Source organism: Athene noctua, chromosome 8 (genome assembly GCF_965140245.1).
Source record: "Athene noctua chromosome 8, bAthNoc1.hap1.1, whole genome shotgun sequence".
In the NCBI taxonomy this organism is placed as follows: domain Eukaryota; kingdom Metazoa; phylum Chordata; class Aves; order Strigiformes; family Strigidae; genus Athene; species Athene noctua.
In genome coordinates this window covers 27,339,639-27,349,139 of record NC_134044.1, presented here as the reverse complement: position 1 = coordinate 27,349,139, position 9,501 = coordinate 27,339,639, and the positions used below count along the sequence as shown (strand labels likewise).

At 44.4% G+C, this 9,501-nt stretch overlaps 1 protein-coding gene across 2 annotated transcripts; it reads left to right on the top strand.

Annotated features, from left to right (window-relative positions):
* Positions 1-465: 465 nt before the first annotated feature.
* OTOL1 (otolin 1) lies at positions 466-9,166 on the top strand. Of its 2 annotated transcripts, XM_074912054.1 has the most exons (6): positions 526-570; positions 1,517-1,649; positions 2,761-3,114; positions 4,719-4,808; positions 5,726-5,797; positions 5,934-9,166. In XM_074912054.1, exons 3-6 carry the CDS (start codon positions 2,769-2,771, stop codon positions 6,827-6,829), a joined length of 1,404 nt encoding a protein of 467 aa, XP_074768155.1. In that variant the 5' UTR covers positions 526-570; positions 1,517-1,649; positions 2,761-2,768; the 3' UTR covers positions 6,830-9,166. The 2 variants fall into 2 exon arrangements, with proteins under 2 accessions (XP_074768156.1, XP_074768155.1); XM_074912055.1 differs by lacking the exon at positions 1,517-1,649 and having other exon boundaries at positions 466-570.
* Positions 9,167-9,501: the final 335 nt, after the last annotated feature.

Below are 9,501 nucleotides of genomic sequence, written 5' to 3'. Positions count from 1 at the left end.
TTGCCTTGTCTCTGCATTTACCCGGGATGGCCCAGATTTGAGGCTGAATTCCCCTTTTGGTGTGTTTCCATGCAGACACGTGCATGCATTCACTCACGATCCCATACAGCTATTTCTGTCATTTCATTTTTACCTTTTGTAAACTCCCACCTCGAGGAGGGAGGGGTGCGATGCCAAACTCTGCACACTGAATACTGAGAGAGAAACCTGGACCCTGCTGAAGCAAATACACAAATTCACGCTGAGTCTGATGGCACCAAACCCTGATGCTGTGGGTTGAAAGTGTCCCTAAAGGCCCAAAAACTGGTGCTGGGGGAAGAGCCAAAAAAGTCCCATGTGAAGAGCAGCATCCCAGCCCAGGGAGAGTGTTTGAATTTCCTCGGATTTCAATGTCACTTTGCTCCTTTCAGGGGACTTTGCCAATCCCCGCTTCTCCCCGCACCACGCAGGCTCTCATTGGCCACGGGAGAAGCTGTTCCACAAATAAAACTGATTCTCTCTGAAAATAAGATTGTCTTTTTCAAAGTGCCATGAAGGGGGGGTCATCCTGGGAGCAGAACCATTTATAAGGTAGGAGATAACACGCACGGGTCATTTATTCTTCAGGCAGGATATTTGCAATGAAGTCATAAAATTTAAGACATAGTGGCAATATAATTTGTCTCAAGACAAGTTACTGTCTGAAATGAATGTATAGATGCGTGAGGACTAGTGTTTTCCTTCCCCTGTAGAAGAACTTGAAATAATAACAGAAAGTGCGATCATCCCCCTGATATTTAAAGCTGGGAGACTGGGGTTAAATACCTGTTGCAAACTGGAATATCTAAATGCTGTCATTTTAGGGACCAAACAAAAGAATAAGTATATTATTACAATATTATTATGGGACACATGCTAATAATTAGTAGATATTTAGATCCAATTAAATGTAGATGTAGTGAACGAGATGTCACTGCAGCAGAGTTTAACTTCATATTTTGAGTTCACTGTGAATCATGATCTCTCCCAGTGGGGGGATTCAAATGAATGATTTTAGAATTGCTGGTGATGAGCTAATGTAATGAAAAAGTAATAAATTTCCATTTTATTAAAATGCATGTATATGTTTAGGGATAATTCTTTTAGAAAGTCTTGCCCATTATAATGAAAACCTGTTTAATGATTCCTTGCTCTGAGAAACTTATTTTCTCAGATTGGTAAGGTATATTTTTTTTTATTAATTGTGTTTTTCCAGTATTTGACAGCAATCCGTCAGTCTGGCTATGTAACTGGAGAGTGCCTGGTTTTAGAGCTTGTTGCAGAAGTAGTTTGTGACAGTAAAACCTAGAAAACGTTTAGATTTGAAACCTTTTTCCCCATAAAATCACTCAGTGTCTAAAGTCACTGTTTATGCTGCCAGCTTTAGGTGTGTGGAAGTTATGGGTTTATTTAGTTCTCTCCAGTGGTGAGAAAACACTCCCGCATCATGAATATATTCTTCCAAAGGAGAATTTGGGGCTTTTTTTTCTCTTCCTAGACGGCAGATGTCCCTCCTTCTCTACGACTGCGGCTGCTTCCCTGCTGCCAGCTGTAAGGTCTGGCTCCTCTCTGCCTGCCGGTGCTGAGCACTGCCCTCCCGTGCCAACCACCCCAGAGTTAAACTCTTCATGGTAAGGTTGGCAGGGGCTGGTTGGGAGCTACTATGAGCTTATGACAAAAATCAGTGCCTGGTATCCTGTCCTACTGCGACATACGCATAAGGAAGGGATAATTTATCCTTTACTGCAGCTGCTGAGGTGAAGAATGGGTTGAACGGCAGCAGTGGGCCACAGTGATCACTGGGGATTTTGTGGGGATAATCTATTTTTCATTAAATGATTTGGTTTTGTGTGAAGATAGAAAAAATCATAGCCCTTTCCTCTAAAACTTAACTCTTAAAGATGGAAAGATTATAATCCAGCCCCCAAATACCCAACTTTGAGTCAGACCTCTTTTCACCCTCCGGATGGCAAGGATAGTCAGAGTTTCTCCTGGTGACTTTTTCATGTAATGAAGTGCCTTAGCTGCTAAGGAAGGTTAGATTACAGGTCCAGCAAGAAAGGGAGTCTGTTCCATTTGTATTTACAGGTCAGTACACTGGTTTAAAAAAGAAACAAAGATGCTTTATATGACAAGTCATCTGAGAGGCGTCATCTGTCCTATAGGAAAAACTTGTGTGCTTCTTACTTTGTTCTTTCTTCCTGGTTCAGCTAAACCAACACTGTAGAAATAAAAAGAATGGATCTGGAAGTTTACACTAAAAGAATGTGCCAGTCCAGAAAACAGTCAGTAACAAAGAAAAAAAAATCGACATAAAAACTTTTGGAATACTCGATGTTTCATTTTGTTTCCATTTATTCTTTCAGAGCAAAGCTTTTTATAAAGTGCAGTTGTGTTGGACTTGGAAATCACGATTGAATTATTCCTAATCATACCCTCGGGAGAGAGACACCACATGTCCCAGTCTTGACCTGCTCTTGATACTTCCAACCACAGCAAACAGGAGCTGCTGGATGGCCAGTGCTCTGTAGGCTGATGGTCAATAGTGGGGAACAGGCAGGAGGGTTTGCTAATTTTGCTTTATTTTCCCCACAAAGCGAGGCTTTCTAATGTAGCCCTCCCATCAGATGCCCGCGTGTACCCGACACTACTCACGCAGTTCTTCTGGCTTTGTGGGGAACGAGCGGATGCATCGGGTGTCGAGCAACAGTTTATTATCATCGTGTTTGTCTTTTTCTACAGCTGCCAACATGTGGAGCTCACCGGGGTCCATCTCGGCGGTTGCGATGCTGGTTGTTACCGCCGTGCACGCGGGCATGAAGGTCACCCCAGCTGTGAAGTACACCAAGACCTTAGAGCTCGTGGGCACTGGTGCCTCTCACACCCCCCTCACTCCTCTCACGGGGAAAAGCTCACTCCTGGCAGCACCAGGCAGAGCCAAGTTACCCACCCCGAGCCCCGCGGCCCGAGGGGCCACCACGCTCTTCCCCTTCGAGAACTACACGCTTGACACAGCCGATTTCTTCTTCAACTGCTGTGATTGCTGCCCGCCTGCTGCGGGGCCCCGGGGGCAGCCAGGGGAGCGGGGACCCCCAGGTATGGTGATGCTTGTCTCATTTCTCTCTATTAAAGCCTATCAAGGAATCTCCTGCTCTTCCTTCAAGAAATGAGTTGGTGAGACTTGTGCGGCAAATACCGAATGTGATTATACCTTGTGTAAAGCCAGAGCAAACAAGTGCATGCTACCCACCTTCCAGAAGTTATAAACCACCAATATGAGTAGGAAACCCCCCCCAAAAAGATCTCCCTCCCCATGGCACTTGCTGTGGGGACCACGCTGGATGGGAGTGGTGCAGAGCTGGCCCCATACCACGTCGCTGCGTGGCCACGCTCCTCGATTCTCTGTCCCCATCCCTGGGAGTCAGATTTACTTTCACATTCACTTCAGCTGTGGTTTTATCACCCTCAAAACCACCTGCAAGCAGTTTTTGTATCTTTGCTGAAGGTTTATGATAAAAGCCTCTTTTTCCTGGATTTTTTTTTTTTTTCCCCCCACCTTGGAAAAGAGGAAGTTAAATACCAAAATAATTCTGGGTTCAAATTTAAAAATAAATACTTGCTCTCACAAGAGACAGCTCTGTATAGAGCACCTAAATATTTTATAAGACACACTTTGTCTCTTTCTTCTGCTGCTAAAATACATACCTATAGAGCAGCTAATTCTAATACTGCTGTAATGAATAGTGCCTTAGTCTGCAAATGTTCACTTTAATAGCACCAATACCAGAGATAGAAACTATTCGTCTGAGGAAAGGCGGTAAAATCATGAAATAAAATTTTCTTTTAATACAATGTACTCAAGGGATTTTCACTTCCCATAGCTCCGGAGGGATTGGCTAACGGAAATTATAGTGGCTGCAGAGGGAGTTTGCACTCATACGTCTCTAGAGTGTTGATGGAAAAGTCCTTGTGTCAAACGGGTTGTGTTGTGATGATTGAAGCTGCCCTAATCTGCTCCCAGACGTGCATCGGGAGTCTCTAGATTCCCAAGTGGATGAAAAAGTAAAAAAAAAAGATTGAAGCCATCTTGCTTGCCTTTCAATCCATCCTTTATACAGCATGGAGCTGTCTGCCAGGTTCCACTTTTATATTTGTAGACTTAATTCTTTTTAAGGAGAGGGGCAATTATGAAGCTATGGGAGCTCCTTAGATGCGCTCAAATATTAAAGACAGATTACATCTGATGTTTTATGAATGTCTGAGCTCCTGTGGCTCTGAGGCAGCTGAAAGTTGGTTTTAAAAAGTCTTTAACTACAGCCAAGAGTGAAATGCAAAACTGTAAGATCTGGGCAGAGGTTGGGGAGCTGTGTGCCTGACCAGGGGACCTGTGAGCAGGCACCCCACTAATCTCAGCATGAGCATCGTGGCGTTGCCCCTGCCACCCCTCACCTTTCACCCTGCTGTGGGATTTCAGCTGCAGTATCTGCAGGGCTCAGGGCAAACCCCTCTGTCTCACCTTTTCTTTGCATTGGTTGTATGATGTCAAATAAAATAGCCAGCTCTTCCCAGGGTGATGGAAACAGGGTTTGCCTTATGTGCATTCCCCAATGCCATGTTGCTTAGCTGTGATTGCAAATTTTATTTATAAAGTTAATCCTTTGAGTTACAAAGATAATTTTGTCGATGTAATGATGTTACAGGTCCCAAGGGGGATAAGGGAGATGCTGGTCTGCGGGGTCTGCCAGGAACGCCAGGTCCTCAAGGTCCAAAAGGTTCTAAAGGAGAAAGAGGTAAACCAGACTAACTGCTCATTTTGAAAACAGATGCTGTTGTCCTCATCAAATACCACAAAATTATAGGAAAAATTATTTTTAAAAGGAAATGGAGTACGCTGGTATGGATTGACACCCTGAGAGATTTAGCTGGCATTAGTGCAGGCACAATAACTCAGATGGTGGTAGTGTATGTGCAGGCGGTATAGGAGGAGCTGCTCATAAAGATCTCACTTGAAACCCCTTGCTCTGAATGGGAGTTTCAAAACTGAGTTCAATTTGCTTTGGATTATGGACGTAAGTAGGAAAAAAACCCACCATGGAAGCTACATGCAGCTGTCGAAACTGCATTTCTGTTTAAGCATCTCAAGCAAAATTATTTCAGCTAAGATGGAAAGCAATTATTTTCCATCAGTAGTAACCAAAAGGAAACCCTGGCCTTTATTTCAGGCTCGGAGCATCTCTGTCCTGCTGCCACAGCCCATTGGTAGGATCCTGTGGCTGCCTTTGGTCATGGAGAAACACACCACAAAGCTGGTAACGGGGGTACCAGCAGCTGCGTGCTGCGCAGCTCATCAGCGCAGCCTCTTAGGCTTCGATTCACTTCTTGAACAAGACATTTGGCAATCCTGGAGTGAGAAACACAGAGCTGTCATCTTCTCCACCTTGCCATTAAACAGCAGCAGCCGCCTCCCAACGAGGCGCTGATTAGAGTCAGAAATCCAACATTTGAGTGAGATGCAGTTGTCTGCGTGATGGTGCTGTGGGATTCAGCCGCGGTTTCTGAAGGCATTTCTTGACAACACACATTGCTCATGTCTGTTTTATTAATGAAGTGAGGGACACGTGCAAAACGGTGTCAGTCATCTTCGGTGTAACGGTTGCTGTGCTGCAGACACCACCACCACCAGTATATTAATGGTGAAATGTCCTAGGAGGCAAAGGGGAGCAAGGAGAGCGAGGAGTAAGTGGAAACCCTGGTTATCCAGGCAAACCTGGCCTGCAAGGTACGTAACATGGGCTGGGAAACCCAGGAATATTTCACCGACCTGTCCCTTTGCTGTCGGTGATGCTAACATCTTCCAATCAATCTAATATTAATATTTTAATTTTTTTTTTCCCCCCGCTTTGCCCTTTTCCTAGGTGAAGGTGGAGTAAAAGGCAATAAGGGCAACTACGGCTTCCCTGGACTGAAGGGACAAAAGGGGTCCAAAGGGGACACTTGTGAGAATGGGACCAAAGGAGACAAGGGAGATAGGGGGGATGCTGGAGACCCAGGAGCAGATGGAGAACAGGGTGACAAAGGGGAAAAGGGAGACACAGGGGAGAAAGGGTACTGCGGGGAGCCGGGGGGAAGAGGTGCGAAGGGAGAAAGAGGGGAAGGGGGGATGAAGGGTGAAAAAGGGAACAAAGGGGAGATGGGGATCGCGGGTATTCAGGGGGTGGATGGAAAACAGGGAGAAAAGGGTGAGCAAGGAAGTAAGGGTGATAAAGGGGACCTGGGACCCACTGGCATGATGGGACCTTCTGGGCCCAAGGGGGTCGCCGGCAGCAAGGGGGGCCGAGGGGCCCCCGGAAAGAAAGGCTCCCGTGGGGCAAAGGGTGCCCGAGGGGACTCCGCAAAGCTCCTGCGATCGGCCTTCAGCGCCGGTTTGTCCAAGCCCTTCCCTCCGCCCAACGTCCCCATTCGATTTGACAAGATCTTGTACAACGACCAAGAAGATTACAACCCTTCCACCGGGAAATTCAACTGCAGCGTGCCCGGGGCGTACGTCTTCGCCTACCACCTGACGGTGAGAGGGCGTCCGGCCCGCGTCAGCCTCGTGGCCCGTAGCAGGAAGGTGGCCAAAGCCCGTGAGACGCTCTACGGCCAGGAGATCGACCAGGCATCCTTCCTCACCGTCCTCAAGCTGAGCGCGGGTGACCAGGTGTGGCTGGAGGTGGCACGAGACTGGAACGGGGTCTACGTCAGCGCCGAGGACGACAGCGTCTTCACAGGGTTTCTTCTGTATCCAGATGTTTTTGAGATCCTGCTATAGATTTAAAAGGCAAAGATATTACTGAGAAGCATGCTTTGCCTGCAAGAGGAGAAATGAGCATCCGTTTAGCATATTGGTTTAGTCGCTAGGTTTCATGATCTTTTAGCAAAAACATTTATATTTGCAATCTATGGATTAGTTTTAGCTAGCAGCCCCAAGAAACAGCATGTCCTTTGTGTAGTTGGGTAATGGCTGAGAGAAACCGTTGTCCAAACGCCATCAGGATCGGCATGGGGAGGGGATTTCACATCACAGACTTCAGGTTTGAAATTAGTCTCTTAAAATTATGTAATGAAACTCATTGTCCGACTGCAGTTTTAATCAGGTCAAGTTCCTGCAATCCTTGCATGGTCAAAACTCCTCTGGAAATCAGTACTGATAACTGTTGGTTTTGGTAAAGACTGCAGTGTTTGATTTATAGAGTTTAATCAGACGTGAACATGAGAAGTAGGTTTCTTGAAGTCTCATGAAAAGATTTAAAGTTATTTTATCATTGAATAAGTATTATCTAGTACTTTAGACTTTTTCATGAATTATATAAAGGTTTTCTAAGAGAGTATTAGAGCTATTTGATCAGTGCAAAAAAACCACTAACTATTGTCCTTAGGCAAAAATATATCTGAAACTTTCAAAAGTAACTGAGAGATCCGTAATCCAATTTATTAGGCTACTCAGAAACCCAGTTTCTGAGCCACTAACAATTAATCTGATGCTGTGGGGTCAGTCCTCAGCTGCAGGGAGGAGGAGGAGGAGGAGAAGGAGGCAGCCTGGAGTCAGCTTTGGCACCTGCAGGAGTCGTGAGGCGTTGTGACGGCCCAGTAGATGTGTGGGCACATTTTTTAAAAGCTAGTTTGCCAAAATGGAACTGAATCTTGTGAAATGAAAGTATGACATTAAATAATCTCTGGATATATTTCCTTACTAATGCACCTTCTCTCATCGTAGTAACTTTATGCCACCTTTGGCATATTAACTAACACAAAATTGCTCCAATCACTCTTTTTTTTTAGAAATAAAACTCAAGCCCCATAGTTAGCCTGCAGTGGCACTGGGATTTACTTGTCTTCTCAGACAGTTGCAAGCCTGAGACATTTTCCCAGTGATCTGATGAATGCTGGGTCTGACCCCGACGTGGACAGGGTGAATTAGGCTACTCTTCCCTTTGGTCTCTGTTTCCTTGCTTAAATTGCCACGGTGCTTTCCATACCATATTTAAATACCATCATAAATCACATCCCTGTCCCTAATATCTTCTTTTTACACGACACCAAGATGAAGAATTCCAGAGACTTTTTTTATACAGTGAGAAAATTGACACCAGAGAACTGCTGTTAAATTTTAAGATAAAAACAAGGCAATTTTAAAAGGCTGATCCTATCTATCTGGTAAATGTAAAGGGTCCTTCAACTCATCAGCTTGGCAGCCCTCTTTCAATATCAGCAATTCAAATATGAGCTGTACTGGCGTTGTCAAAAAATTGATCCTTAATTTGGTGCTTAATCTGAGTTAGTTCCTATGTAGTTCAAATCCAGAGTGCTAAGTATATAAAAGATGGAGAATTCAGTTTATGAACTCTCTGGCAGCTGTTAAATATTGAGGAAAACCAAGAAGTTGTAATAAAAATTTTGGATTCCTGCTGTCACAACACCCTCGATTCTTTTGTTGTGCTTTCATGCTGCTTCCCGTACGGCCCCTGTAACAGATGGTGGTATATGGACATCTGACTAGCAATTTTCTCTTCTCCTGAAGTTTCTTACACTTTTTGTATAAATAACCTCTACAAATGCTCTTGAGAAAGCAATGCAAAAATTCAGAGTCTCTCAAGAATCTGCTCAGATCTAATCCTCTCCGTAAATTAATTGCCTGGTCCTCTTACAGAAAAGAGGAGCTGGCAACACTATACGACAAACTAACAGAGCACCTGCTTCCATCCCAAAATCTCTGTGTAAAATACACCCCTGGAGGGGGGCAGCCTGATGAGGAGATTTTTGAGCTGCTTAAATCCTGCAAAGGGGCTCTGAGAGCAGGTGAATGGCAGCAGCTGGAGACAAATCAGGCTGTGCAAAGGTCCTGGGGAAGGACTTGGGATGCACATGACACAGTCCCCCTGGTTTCTAAACCCCTCTCATGGATACGGGATAGTTGCGGTGATAGTTTGTGCTGGCTCCTGTGCTAAGGACAAGTTTTATCATTAACCAGATAGCAGTGGAAAGGATTTCTGCCTGAAACCCTCACTGGGAAGGCAAGAAGCATGCATACAAGTTACCGAAATAACACACAGCTCCTTCATATTCATAAGTTTCTTAGGGTCTATAGCTGTGCCAGTGGTACTTTTAGTTTAATTTAAAGCATTGATGTTTATTTTGAAAGCAGTTTGTTGATTAAAAAAAAAATAAATTAATTAAAATACATTAAACAAGTGTCTTGCAAAGTTGAGTGTGTTAAGCACAGTGAGAGGTGCTTTGAACAAATATGGATCTTTGTAGAGAGGGAGTTATCTTTAATATCAAATTGTATTAACAATACCTGGAAAATATTGTTTCTCTACATCATTATTTTTTCTACTTTGGTATCCTGGCCAAACCATGTGTCGTTTTTGAACCAAGTAACTTTAATCAGATCAGTCCACAGCTGGGCTCAAAAATTGTTCCAAATTAATTGAAATTTTCAGC

Coding starts and splice junctions, on each gene's coding strand:
- OTOL1 (XM_074912055.1), top strand. CDS start 2,769: ATGTGGAGCTCACCGGGGTCCATCTCGGCGGTTGCGATGCTGGTTGTT. Junction 3,115..4,718: donor AGGGGAGCGGGGACCCCCAG/GTATGGTGATGC, acceptor ATGATGTTACAG/GTCCCAAGGGGGATAAGGGA. Junction 4,809..5,725: donor AGGTTCTAAAGGAGAAAGAG/GTAAACCAGACT, acceptor GAAATGTCCTAG/GAGGCAAAGGGGAGCAAGGA.